This window comes from Sinocyclocheilus grahami, unplaced genomic scaffold, assembly GCF_001515645.1.
Source record: "Sinocyclocheilus grahami isolate Dianchi unplaced genomic scaffold, SAMN03320097.WGS_v1.1 scaffold32.1, whole genome shotgun sequence".
In the NCBI taxonomy this organism is placed as follows: Eukaryota; Metazoa; Chordata; class Actinopteri; order Cypriniformes; family Cyprinidae; genus Sinocyclocheilus; species Sinocyclocheilus grahami.
The window spans coordinates 2,199,328-2,214,248 of record NW_015505211.1 but is presented as its reverse complement, the minus strand read 5'-3'; the positions used below and the strand labels follow the sequence as shown (position 1 = coordinate 2,214,248).

Here is a 14,921-nt window from a genome sequence, read left to right as displayed (position 1 = left end):
AGGCCAAATAAAGTGCTTTTGCTTTCGCCTAGAAACACACAGCGTCTCCCTGTCATGGCTGCTTCAACACTAACTGCGGTTACTGAAACCACGCCTCCTTTCTTTGCGTGAACATTTGGGCGCATTATGCAAATATTTCCACACAGTGAGGTAGATATGTGGGGGGGGTGTTAGAACGAGCCATTTTATGGGGGAGTGGCAGAGTCTTAACTTTGATAAAGAATATCTCTTTGGTTTTGAGACTTTAGTCTTTGCAACTTCAGGGATCTTATCTATGCACAATCAGCTTGTAACACTCCAAAGAGAAAGGAAAACTTGAATATGACCCCTTTAAACGTTAGCAAAGAGTACAACATACAATAAACATCTTCAACCCTGATCACTGTCTCCCTAATCTCAGGAACTATATGGTTTTGAATCACAAGTTCAGTTACACAAGTGGTTTTGTATCTTCATTTCAAACTAGGAACATTTTGTGAATTTCATCCTCCAAAATAAAATTGCAGTTTCATTGGTTTTGCTTCAGCTCTTGGGTAAACAAGTGAACTGAATAAAAAACACTGGCATACATTCAGACAAGAGGCAGCAATATAAGGTAGAAAAGGTGTTTTTCTTCTTCTTCTTTTCTCATTAATGTCAGGCTAGGTGAAATCATATTTTGAATAAGGTTTGTGCCCCAGCTGCCCTAAACTTAACAGTATTGGTGATTACCAGAATCATTTTTTATGTTTCTGTAATGGTTAATCCAGCAGTATGTGTAAGCTCTTTAGTCACAGTAGTTTTTGTAATGCTAAAATATAATTATTGTTGTTATCCATTAATTTTTTTATTTACTGTTTTATAAGAAATGCATAAAAAATAGTAAAGCACTTTATTGATTTTTTTATTCATATGCCCAATTACAGTCAATAAATATAGTTTAATAAATTTGTTAAACACTGTATGTGCTTAACATGTTTATTAGACCACCTGTCATAATAAAGAGAAAACACAAATATTTTAAGAATCTGTCAAAAACTTGTTTAAAAAAATAGTCATTCATTAGGCAAATAACAAACTGAAACAACCAAATAGTCTTTATTCACACATAATAACCAAAAAACTTAATATTTTGTATGGCCTCCTTTAGCCTTGATAACAGCTTGTATTCCTGTTGCCATTGTTTTTATGTACTTTTCCACAGTCTCTGTTGTTAATAATTGTTGGGCATCTGAATTAAAAAAAATAATAATGAAGTGCTTTACAGTTTTTTCTGCCTTTCTTGTAAAATAGTAAATTTGAAAATCTGTGGATAACAATAATTATATTTTAGCATTAAAACACTGTGGCTAAAGAGCTTACACATACTGGTGGATTAACCATTACAGAAACATAAAAATGATTTTGGTAATCACCAATACTGTTAGTTTAGGGCATCTGTGACAAAAACCCTACATTGGGTGGTGGTGATCTTTAAGTACTGTATATATATATATATATATATACAATTTGAAATCAAAAGAAATTGCAAATTGTATTTTCAATTGTGTTTTCCATATGTTGATGCATAATTTACTTTAATCTGACTAGATTTGAACTGTCTGTTTACTCACATGCATCAATGGGAGTGTAAACAGTGAGCGATCTTGAAACAGGTGAAAACCGTTTGGTTAATATATATTTGTTTTTGGGTGAAATAAAAATGTATGCCAACATAGCCCACTATTCTGGGGGCTATTGTTCATTGAACTGTACCTTTTTTCTTAGAAATGTTCAAAAGCTTTTCAGTAGCCAAGGGTATATGTCTATAGAAATTGAGTTTCAAAAATAAACCTAAAAGTATGTCAGCTATCCCCAGTCTCCCATAATATAGACTGATACACATGGCATCATCATTGTATTTGCATATTGCATATGGTCTTTTATTTGCATACTTCTATCTATCTATCTATCTATCTATCTATCTATCTATCTATCTATCTATCTATCTATCTATTTTAATTTGGATTTCTAACTTTCCATACTATCATTTAACCCAAAATTTAAGCACTGTTCTTTTGCTGCCTTGCAAGCATGGGTATTTCCTTCAGGGGATGCAAATCTAGTTTTATAAACAACATTTATTCAAAATTAAATTATAATGAGGAAAAACGTATAAACAATCAGGCAAGAGGGCGAATACTGTGAATGATGGGAGTTCGGATTCTGCAGAAATCTGCTGAGCTTTGGCAGAATTGCAGGCCTAGTTTTATCTACATATTATATAACCTACACACACATATATTCATGTAGTTAGTCTTGTGAGAAGTTATGCTGCCTCGATATATGTGGAGATGTGACCCCTATAGCAGGGCAGGACTGGTTATCAGCTATCTGTCAGATTAACAGTGGGATCAATGAAGAGCTGCCAGGACAAGCCTGACTAATCCACTGTAGTTTAACTCAGATGGGACGGGAATGAGTGTGGTCACTGTGAGACTCTTTTAAAGCCTTTACTGTAGATATTTTATCACTACTATTGTGTTAAGATTCATTTTGTCAGTAAATGCACATTGCCACAGCAGCGTCTTCCTTCAGCACAGGCATAATTTACAGCACATTGCCTGGATATTGTTTCAAATGCAAAATGACATTGCAAGTACAATTGCAGTGTACATTATTTGTTACATTATTCATTTCTGCAATGAGCAACCCTCCCTGTGTGTGTTGGGGTTTTATATGAAACTTCTCATGGAGATGACATTATCTGAGTGTTTCATTATTTGCTAACAATGAACATTTTGACTAATGCTTTCACACAGGGCCTTCTCTCTTCCCACCGAGTGAGAAAAAAAATCACAACCCAAACTACAGCATTGTGGAATAACGAAGTAGCAACACTACTAACTTAACTACATTTTTCAGTAGTGTGACAGAAAGCTCAAAATAACTCTCTTTTCTATCCAGTTATATATGCTGTTAAAATCAGTCAGAATTTTTTTTTTGGTCAATTCTGTTTTAATGAGTTCAGCAAGGACACATTAAATTGATAAAAAAGTGACAGCAAAGACATAAGATTTTACAAAATTATTTGAAATAAAATGTGTTCATCAAATCCTGGGGAAAAAAATACCACAGTTTGCCTAAAAATATTAAGCAGTTATTTTATTTTATTTATTTATTTTTTCCAGAAAAAAAATTATTATAAAATATTCTATGTTAGAGAATATTCTAATATTTATATGGTATTTATATAATAGATTTGGTTATGTCGTATGTATATTTAAAGTAGCTTTTTTTGTTAGTTTGTAGTGTAACTACCCTACAGAATTTTAAAAAATGCTTTAATCAGCTGGTTTGAGATGGTCTCGCATGACCAGTTGACAAGTGACCAAAAGCCTTCACTTTTGAAGCCTGGATCACTTATCTTTTAAAAAAAAAAAATTATAGCATAACTAGTTTAAGTATAACTGTACTGTAGTGTAGTATAATTGGTTTAAATGATGAGTAAGTGACTGAACACTTGCAGCCTGATAGCCGACCTTGAGGTTATTATTTCTGCATTTTTCCTGCCAGTTCAGATGTATTTCATTTGAACTGCAGCTCTTCTCGTGTGATGTGATGAAACTGGGATTGTGAAACATTAAGAGTAATCAGACTGATGTGGGCATCTCCATTTTGTACTGTCTCCGCTGTGAGAGGGCTTTGTTTAGCCTTGGAACCATGACAGTTTTCACATCACTTTCTCTCTTAAGCGCTTCTCTGTCATGCTCCTCTCTTTCCGTCTCACTGCCACTGTCATTCCTCCCTCACCTTCTCGTTTCACTCCGGTTACACTTGACAGAGCTACTTATGGTCAGTTAAAGACAAAAGAACACAAGTAAAAGCTTAAAAGGACAGTTCACTCAAAAAAATAAAAAAGTCAGTGAAAAGTCAGTGAAAGTCAGTGGGGTCCAAAGAGACCTTTTTTCAAAACATTGTGTGTGTGTGTGTGTGTGTGTGTGTGTTCCACTGAAAAAAGTATATCAGAAATATATTGACTTGTCACTCATGATAAAACAAACACATAATTACTAATCTATATAATAAATCATAATTTGTGTAATATGTTTGTGCACTGATGTGCAAAAGGTTACGTACTGTAAATAAATGTTTAATGATTATACAGCATGTAAACGTAGAATAAACAGAATTCAGATTTTCTTTCCATGAAATTAGACATTTGCTAATGTGCTCTAGCGTTACATAAGTGACTGTGGCATCTCTCTCTCGAGTCACATACTAACTAGTTCATATTCCCTGTCCCAAACCAGTGTTATCAAGCCATGCTCATGTGTTTCAAGCACAATCAACCTCTTCTCCATCTTATTAAACCAGTCACATAGTCAATGAAGCCTGAAAAGAACATGTATTCCCTGGATGCATCGCTGCCCTCTTATTTTTCCGTTACAAACTCACACATGTGACTTTTGGGGCCGAGGGGATGGCGTCATGCCTCCCCGTCGCGTCAGCGAGGAGAGAGAGAACGAAGGAGGGGGCAGCAGAAGCTGGGAGGCCTTGGTGATAAATCATTATTTATTTCTATCTGACAGAATTAACACTCTGATGAACGCACAGAGCTTGACTTGTTTTTGGCTGCGCTGATTTATGGCCCAAATTTGCCAATGTTTTTTGGGGGCGACCGGATGATTTCTTTCTGGCGAAATCTGTTGACAAGCGTGATTCATTACATTACACTATACACGCAGGTGAAGCTAATATTTTACGGGCACATCAGTGGGAACATGGTGACTTTCGTTTCTAAGCAGAGAATTTTTTTTGTCAAAAGAAGGGTTTGCTCTCATAGCATTAAAGGCGCAATAGGAGATCTTGGAAAATGCTAACTTTAGCCTGATAGCACTGAAAGCGAATGTCCCACCCTCCCTGCAATCGCCGTCCAAAGCCACACCCCCTGAATGCATATACGCTCACTCACAGACCAGAGTACCAGAGACAACATTACTACAATAGGCTACATCAGCGGTTCCCAATTCCAGCCCATGTTCCGAAGTGAAGTAAACTTCAACGTATTTCCCCCGCTCAGTGAGGAGGGAGCAAAGAACACTGTGTAGGGATCATATTGATCGGAACACAGTTCATGCACGTAGCTCACTTCTAACGAGCTGGTTATTTGAATCGGGTGTGTTAACTAAGCGAGACATTCAAAATATGCAGAGCGGGGGGCGCGAGGACTGGATTAATCGCTGGGCTACATCATGCGTCATTCACTGGTGAGAAAACTTTAAAAGTACTACAATACCAGGAAGGAAGATAGGGTTGTTGATTTTTGCCTGCCATCCTCGCTCTGTCTGCACAGCGTGCGTGAACGCGCTGATGACGTGTCCTGTCTGCGCGAACCGGGTGCGCAGAGGTATGCAGATACATAAGTTGACAGGCAGGTAGGAAAGCTTATTAAAACGCTCGGACCGAGCATTTTGATTGGACGAACATTTCTTGGTCCTACGCCTTCCACAAAATATATAAATACAGATGAATACATTTAGACCACTTAACTTAATGATTGCTATCGGGATGTGAAGAGACTTTCAACCAGCATAACAAAAACAATTTCTGAAGACAATCACTTATTACACCTTTAAATCACATAGTAAAACTAACCCACTGTAGGTAAAGCTAACATTTATTATTTATTTATTTATTTGCAGAACTGCAGAAATTTGCAGACATATTTTAAAATAATGACCACTAAACTGTATAATTGACTGTCACCTACATTGTGCTGGTTTCATGCCTCTCATAGCATTTCAGGATGTCTTTCTTCTCAAAAAAAATTAATAATTGCATCTAGAATCCATCTTTTATTTATATTTATTAAGTTATTTGGTATGTAGCTATGCCATTATTGCAAAATAAACTGATCAACAAGATGATCCTGCTGACACCATTGCTAACTGTTTGACATTGCAAACTGTTTTTTTTAGCTTCCAACATGTACAGTCATAGAAAAGTGTCAACATCAGAACAAAAAAAAACAAACAAAAAAAATATGTATTAGTACTAATTAAGCACATATTAATGCCTTATTCTACATGACCTTATTCTACATCCCTAATCCTACCCAATACCTAAACTTTACAACTACCTTACTAACTATTAATAAGCAGCAAATTAGGAATTTATTGAGGGAAAAGTCATAGTTAATAGTGAATAAGTGTTCCCTATTCTAAAGTGTTACCGAAGTTTCTTTACTGGATTATTAATATGCATTTTTAGGTTACTGGGAGTCAGTGAGATGTAAAATATTACAGGAAAGCTTAAGTGGGCTTGTATAATAAACATATTGAAGTTTTGGTCTTCTATCTGACTGTAAAGGCTTCAAAGTCAAAGCATGTGTGTCTGCATGCTTTTAATAAACAATTCATTTTTTATTTTTTTTGCAATGGAAAATAAAATATCCATATTACCTAACAGTTCTCAGTGTTCTTACATGAAGAAGAGGACTGGGTGGTCCCTGTGGCAGCCTCAGGCTCTGGAAACTAAAAGTGACTTTGGGCCACAGATCTTATTTCTTTTTATGTTTATGCATAAAAAGTCACGATTTTCATAATCACTGGCTTCCTAAAAACACTTACAAGGAGAATAAAAAAAAATGCATAATAAGTATCACTACTTGGGTCTCTGAGGGTTGAACAAGATCAACAGAAAATAGAAATTATGTTTTATTAACAAGGTTCGGAAGGAGCACGATCAGATAATCAACCAATTCGGCACAGGTGGAACTCGTTCAGTTAATCAGCTTAACTAGCACAATCCATATCTATATATATATATATACAGCCAACTTACCTCTGTCCCACGACAGTTTTCCGGCATCCCTCCTCCACCCTAGCTCCTCACTTTAAACTATTCTCATTCCATATTAGGGATTGGGGGGAGTTCTCTGGGTTCGTGTTATATTCCGAGCTCGGAGCCCTCCCTCAGGACAGCACACCAAATATGCTTACTATTTGCTCAATCCAATATATATAAGTGCGAACTCGTGAATATAATAGTATTAAATACATGCATGTGCCAACCAATAGATATGGTCATAGGAGCTTCACTCCCATCTTAACTTCACCAAGAGCCAAACGTTCAATGCAGAACGACCCAAGAGAGCCGATCCATCCATTGTAAAAAGGACATCCCACCGAGCCGTAATGGCCTCTTCCCTCTCAAGAGGCAACATAACTAGGCAGTAATTGATTGGCAGTTAGAAACTAAATCTCTGTTTTAATTAGTGTGGCTTGACTTTGACTGGCTTAATGAAGATGCGTTCGTACATAAATCATGAATAGCGAGTTATTTGTTTGGCGGCACAAGTGTGCAAGAGCAAAAGAAGCAGAAAGAGAGTAAAAAGAGAGAAAGGTCATGCTGGAGTGGAAGGCCAGCGATGATCGGTTTCACTGAACTGTGTAACCATGGTGACCTGCTGCTTACCAGGGCATGATTGGAGGATTTAGACACTCTGCTTGAGAGATGACAGCAAAATACAGATGACGTTCACTCAACAGCCGAGGTTCAAGTGCTGTTTTTCTTTCAGTCTGCAGGCAATGCAAGTATTCATTCAAAGAGTACTTAATGTACTGTACTCAAACATTTAGACCTGCATGGATGTTTGTGCATTCAGTCCTATTTTTCCTTTCTTAGAAAACAACCTTTGTTCAATAATAAAATTTGTTCAAGTCATCATCTGCTCAGTTTAATGTCACTCAAATATGTATTTATGTAAGGTTTTATTCCAGCGGAACTAAGATTTACAAAGAATAATGGTAATACTTTGGATGTGGTTTTCATGCAAAGCTGTCAGAAATCTTTTGTAACAATGCAAGTCTTTGCTATCACTTTTTTATTCAATTTAACATATCCTTGCTAAATAAAAGTAATAATTTATTTCTTTCTTTCTTTTCTTTCTTTCTTGTTCTTTCATTCAAGACCTCTCCACCTTCTAGCTTTCCTAGAGCCCAGGTCAGATTGAATGGGGTGAGGCCAGATAAAGCACTGCTAGTGTTTTTAACAATAGTCTCCAACAAAGTGACAACAGAAGAGTAAAAATATAATTTCCGTGAAGCTACCTCGTGTCTATGGACCATTTTCGAGGATGGATTTCATCTCTTGCTCCCAGCCTCGTTTGCAGTTCTTTGAAACCTGTTTGTCGGAAACGGCTTTTATATCTTGCTGCTCGCAGCATGTTATGAAAAGTCCTTGTGACATCCTCATTTTCCCTGTTATAAACATTACGACTTCTGGTAATTAGCTTAGTCATTGCTTTACAATCTGAAGTAATTATCATTTGAATTTCTATTAAGGAGGTAGTCCATTTAGGGACGATTGCAAAATGCAATTAGGTATGTTGACAAACAGTAATGATGGTCAGCAGCTTATTACGAAATCATTAGCACACTGAAATCTCATTATATGTGTAATATCATTCCATAATGTGTTTATTAGTTGATGAAGAAGCCAAGAATGCCTGCAGGGGATTGTTAAAGCACATGCTCACATGATGATACAATGCAGCTGTATGACAGCTTTTGTAGCTTGGTCATTGGCCTAGCTAGCTTCACGTCGCATTACTGGAAAGATCGAATGACCTGTTTTAATGCACAAAGCCACTGACCCACTTCAGTGTATTTTGTTGGTGCCTCAGAGTCTGGAAATGTTCTCATTCCATTTCACTTCTATGCATGGATCCCCTAGTTTGAGTCAACACACTTTAAAAGCATGCTACATTATACCAATAAGGGATTGTTGACTAGTCTTTGAGATTATTAAGGTTGACTGTTGAAGGTTGGATGTTTTAGAGAGTATGAATTAGTGATGAGTGGATTGCATACATGGTGTGCTTTACTGTGCTGAAACTATCAACTCAGTATAACTCTCTCAGAAATGTTATTACTTTCAATTCACCCCTTTCATTTCCCACTAAAGCCATCAAAACACACACACACACACACACACACACACACACACACACACACACACACACACACACACAGGTTTGTTTTTGTGAATTGTGGGGACATTCCATAGGCGTAATGGTTTGTATACTGTACACACCGTATTTTCTATTGCCCTACACCAACCCTACCCCTAAACCTACTCCTTACAGGAAACTTTCTGCATTTTTAGATTTTCAAAAAAACTAATTCTGAATGATTTATAAGCCTTTTGAAACATGGGAACACTCAAAATGTCCTCATAAATCACCTTCTCTTTGTAATACCTATGTCATACCCATGTCATTATACAAATTTGTGTCCTCATAAATCACAAAAACGCACGCGGACGCGCACACACACTATATATTATATAATCTATATATTATATAGAAGAAAGCTTTTTCTGCACATAGACCCTACAGGAATTAGGAATATGCAAATATTATATAAAAATATATCATGTATATATATATATACATATATATAGTAGTGTTTGTGTATATAATTAAATGTTTTATTTTATTTTTATTTATTTGGAAGACATCTCTTATGCTCACAAAAGCTGCTTTTGGTTGAACAAAAAATAAATAAATACGGTAACACTTTATGTGAAGCCCGTATTTATAATACATAATAAGAGTCATCTTAAGGCATTATAATGAATGCATAATGTATTACAAAAAACCTTACAATATGTTGATTCATCTCATGAGTAATCATAACAACAGTTTTAATGCATTATAACATTTACTTATAGCTTTTAAGAGTATGATGATTTATAATACACAACGAACAAAATGCATCCACTTAACTTACAATGGATTATATTTCCCATAGTTATAATGTATTATAAATCTCATATCATGCCATTGTTAACTTGTTACTGTACTTAAAGCAGACAAAGACCACTTATAAATAATAACAACAACGAAAACAACAATAATAATAAAAATAAAAATTATATATTTTTCTTAAACAGCCATAAGATCAGATATCTGATCAGATGAATGTGTAATATGGCACATTTGCTTTTAACTATATTTATTGTAATATCAGTAAGATATTGTACACATCTTAAATAATGTCAAGATATGAAACTTATAATCCATTATAAATTAAGTGGATTTAACATGGTGTTTATTGCATGTTATAAATAAACATACTCATAAAAGTTATAACCATAAATATGTTTTATAATGTATTTGTTGTTATGATTATTTATGAGATGATACAACTTATTATAGGTTTTTTTTAATAATGCATTATGCATTCATTATAATGCCTTAAGAATACTCTTATAATGTGTTATAAATATGGGCTTCATAGAAAGTGTTACCAAAAATACAATTTAAAACAGTTGTTTTCTATTTTAATATATTTTAAAATGTAATTTATCTAGTGAAGGCAAATATGATTTTTTAGCATCATTACTCCAGTCTTCAGTGTCACATGATCCTTCAGAAATCATTCTAATATGAATATTTTCTGCTCAAGAAACATTTATTATTATTATTATTATTATTATTATTATTATTATTATTATCATAGTTTGTAGATTTGTAAAATAGATTTGTACATTGTAATTCCAAAATGTTTAATGTATACAGATTAGTCAAGTGCTAAAACATATTTTTCAATGATAAAATATTTATGAAAACCAAGACTGAAAAATCATTGTGTCTAGGAAATAAAATCTATTTTTCTTTATCCATTCTCTGAAAGAACATGAGAACAAGAAGAATAGGAAAAGTGTGGTGGAAAAGATAATGTTAAAAAGAGACAGTTTAATTCACTTATGTGCGGATATTTAATAATAAGAGCTTAATAAAGTCAAATATCTCCTAAATAAAGCCTTATCTTAATGTTGTCCTGTCTGCTTCAGTGGCCTGATCTGTATAAACTATACTTTACTTTCCAACTGTAACATGAGATTGAGTCTTTCCCTTGACCCTAATCTCCTAAATTTAGTTATTGGAGCATTTCTCACTCATTTCTTTTTCCTCTGGCTGACTGTACATCGACAGCACAGACCAGTTTATTTATTCTTTCCTGTTTACACTGTCGTTCTCCTTTACATTCTAATAAACTTCTGCTCTGCTCAGGAAGTCTCATGACAGCAGCAGGATTATTACTCAGTGCTGGATGTAATTGCTATGGGCCCGGTGTTTGCTTTCTGTCTCTAAAGTAAACATTATAAATCATTGCTGTTCACCGTGGCTATCTACACTAACCCCATCGCTGTTTGAAAATCAAACTGACCGCTCTAATAGCTAAATATAAATGAAAACTACATGAGAATAAATAAAGCGTTGCATCGCTGAAAGTGTCACTATTAGAGCTGCTCTTTATGTTTTTTGCAATTCATAGCTACAGAAAGCAAAGCAACTGCAGCTTTGTTGTAGGATAAAATAATTCCCTTTTTATGAATAAAAACGTATTTTGTACAGCTTAGAAACACTCTTCTTCATGGTGAACGTAAACAGTACAGCAGGGTCAAATGAATAATCTCAGCTGATTCAGTAAAAGTGCTGTCTGAAAAATTGGAGGAAAATCCTTTTGGTTGCACTTTACCATTGATAACAGTTTATGAAGTGAGAAAGGGCCAAACACTATGACCTTCACTTGTAATTTTCAGTATTTTAGTGTTGCTTTCACATCCTATATAAAACTAACCTATAATACAAAAAAAAAACTTGCTGGGAGTGAGATGATCAAAAAATATATCAAACATATCAAACATCTAAACTGCTCTGATTAGTTCTGGCTGAACTTTTCTCTTTCCAAGACTTTTGTCAAGTAAGAAATAAAACTTTACTTTTATGCTTTATTATTTGTATTTAAAGATATTTTGGCAGTGTATATCACTTGGCAGTCATTGTCAAGTTTAGATGTTTGAACACCTGGGCCTGTTGATCATACTCAAAATAATATAGGAAAATTTTTTTTTTTCTTCTGTAGAACATAGAAGATATTTTGTAGAATGTTACATCTTGTTTTTGTGTTTTCTATACAGTGGAAGTCAATGGGATTATAGTCTTATAGGATTAGATAACCCCCAAAAATGAAAATGTGCTGAAAATTTACTCACCCTCAAGCCATCCAAGATGTAAACAAGTTTGTTTCTTCATTGGAACAGATTTGGATCACTTGCTCACCAATGCAGTTAATGGGTGCCATCACACGTAATCACAAGAATTCACAAGTAATCCACACAACTCCAGCCCATCAATTATTATCTTGTGAAGTAAAAAGCTGTGTGTTTTTAATATACAAATCCATCATTAATTTTATTTTTAAAGAACTAGTTCACCCAATTATGTATAGTCAACCATTCTTCAAAATATCTTAATTGAAGGTTTAGAACAACATGAGGGTAAGTAAATGATAGCAGAAGTTTAATTTTTAATTACTATCCCTTAAAACTTGACTACACTGAGCAAAAAATAGCTGCATCATTATGGTTCACATTTAAAGGCCAGTTCATAATATTTTGTGTCTCTTGTCACATGGACAGAGTAAAATAAAACAGTTTTATTCCAAATTTGGGGATGTAATTTTCAGTCACATGTTTAGCATAATCTGGGGTGAACCATCTCTCAATGATTGCTCAAACTTTGTAAGCATTACAGGGCTGAGTCATATAAGGAGATAAGCATAATTACCAACCTCTCTCACAATCCCCAAGGCCATGCTATTAGAAACAAAATAACAACCTAAGTCCACTCCTCAACCTTTTCACTGAAATAAAGTACTGAGGCTGTATTAATGAGATGGCATAATGTGGAGTTTGTGCTGTGAGTGGCATTTGCACTAACTGGCAGTCTGAACCTGCGGGTGAAGCGTTATTTCACTCTCTCAGAGGAATAACTGAAACAATTTCTTTGCATGATAATAGAATTGGAGATACAGGTGGGTTTTGTGAAATGACGGACTTAAGCAGAGAACAACAACGGAGGGTCAGTCTAGTGTAACATATTTGTCTTATTGACATTCACCAACCTTGTTCTGCCTTCAGATTGAGATGATGGTGAAAAAATTCTGTTCATTTTAGAGCGATCACAGCAAAATAAGTGCTTAAGCTTCAGAATTCCAGAACAGTGGCTGAAACTCTCTGTGTGTTCTCAGACTGCTTGTCTCTAGTTGGTGCCAGTGTGGATTAAATTAAGCGAGAATGCTTGTGGCATTATGACACTGCTATGATACTTCAGCAAAAAAGCTGGCATAGGTTTGATTCTGAGTCTGTTACGGTTAAATGAAAGTGACAGGGAACGGTTGTGGCACTTTAATAGGGTAGAACTGAGCTAATTAGAAGTACTTTCTCAAAAACACTAAATAGCAGCAAACAGCACAACAACACTTTCATTAACACCTGTTTGATGCAATGCACTGCAAAGTCTTTCTTGATTGCATGTCATGAGAGAGGGTTGTGTTGGGTTTATGTAATTGAAATGATGGTGCGCATTTATATTGCTAATGAGAGTCACAAAAAATATCGAATATTTTTTGAGACTATATGATAATTTATGATTTTTAATTTTGTGTTTAAAGCAATAGTTTTTACTCAAGTGAAAGCTATAGTATTTGGGTTAAAAACCTCCTGGATGCTCAGAAAAAGACAAAAAGGAAACCATAAAAAATAAACAACAATATATTATATATTGTATAAAATATCAATAAAAATTTTATATTTTTTATTAATGTTTATAAGTATTAATGTTTTTATAAACATAGATTTTTTTTTAAACTAAATATATAACTAAACAATATGCAATATTATACATATTAGTAAACATAATATTATACTAGGAAATGCATCCTTATATCTTCTCCATATCACTGTAGCCCCACAGGCATTTTACCCAAAGGAATGGTATAATGGGTTGATTTTATAATATGACTTTACATATGTTAATAATTACTTTAACCTTATGTGTGTTAACACAGGTATTAGAATCATTACTGAGGGTGAATATGTGGAAATGACTGGAATCACCAAAGACATGTCCGGCTTGTACGACTGCATCACATCAAACGACATCTCGCCTCCAGACGTGAGGACTGTTCAGGTTACTGTAAACTGTGAGTACCTCATTCATTTAAAACTAATTCCTTTTAAGACCATACATTCCTCACATGCTTTTTTGAATTTCTCAATTACCTGTGATTCATTTCACAGATCCACCTGTCATTTCGCGAGCTCGGAGCACAGGAACGGCTGTCGGCCAGAAAGGAATTTTGTGGTGCGAAGCGTCTGCTGTTCCTCTGGCGGATTTTCAGTGGTATAAGGGGGAGCGCAGGTAGGGCATGCAGTTTTTTGTTTTATTTGTGCACTGTTAAAAAGGAATCGAAAAATCGATGTAACATGATGCAGTCAGATTTTTAGGTTCTCTCGACTATTGTCTTACAAATTGTCCTAAACAACAGTCATTTGTTTTGCCATTTTGAATTTGTTTGTTCACAAAACACAAAATGCTTCATGCAGCCAATAAATTAAGGCATCTACAGATTTCTTGGTCAGCAAATGTTCAGTTAGTAATATTAAATTGATATATAGATAGCCATATACCTATAATTGTCGCTTAATCTGTCAAATGAACTATGCTACCTTTATTTCTGAAGGCACATTCACCTTGCAAAGCTAAGATATCTGGGATATAGTTTTTGAAGGTTGTACATAGACCTCAACACTTCATAAACAAGCCTCTAGAATGGTGACAATCGTATATACAACAAATAAATACAGAGTTCTGGCATGAAACTCTAGATGGCGCAGTCCGATAGGTCTAGCTCAATCTGACCTGGCGACATCATTATCACATGGCAGCTAATTGGTTCTCTCCTGTATCGGTAGCCAATAAGCTAACTGCTCAATATTCAAATACCTGGCTTTTCTTTGCTGTAGCAGTTTGCAGTGCACTTCAGAAACCCTCCGCTTTCCCCAGCTCCACCTGTATAGATCTGCTACGGGGTGATTCATGTATG

The 14,921-nt window shown here is 35.0% G+C and overlaps 1 protein-coding gene across 3 annotated transcripts in view; it reads left to right on the top strand.

The window, feature by feature from the left end:
* Nucleotides 1-14,921, top strand: part of LOC107577150 (opioid-binding protein/cell adhesion molecule-like) — a 201,972-nt gene that overhangs the window by 185,423 nt on the left and 1,628 nt on the right. For all 3 annotated transcript variants that reach the window (XM_016263269.1, XM_016263265.1, XM_016263260.1), the window contains 2 exons: nt 13,884-14,018; nt 14,116-14,236. In XM_016263269.1, the coding sequence (XP_016118755.1) occupies nt 13,884-14,018; nt 14,116-14,236 (256 nt within the window). The remainder of the gene's footprint in view (nt 1-13,883; nt 14,019-14,115; nt 14,237-14,921) is intronic.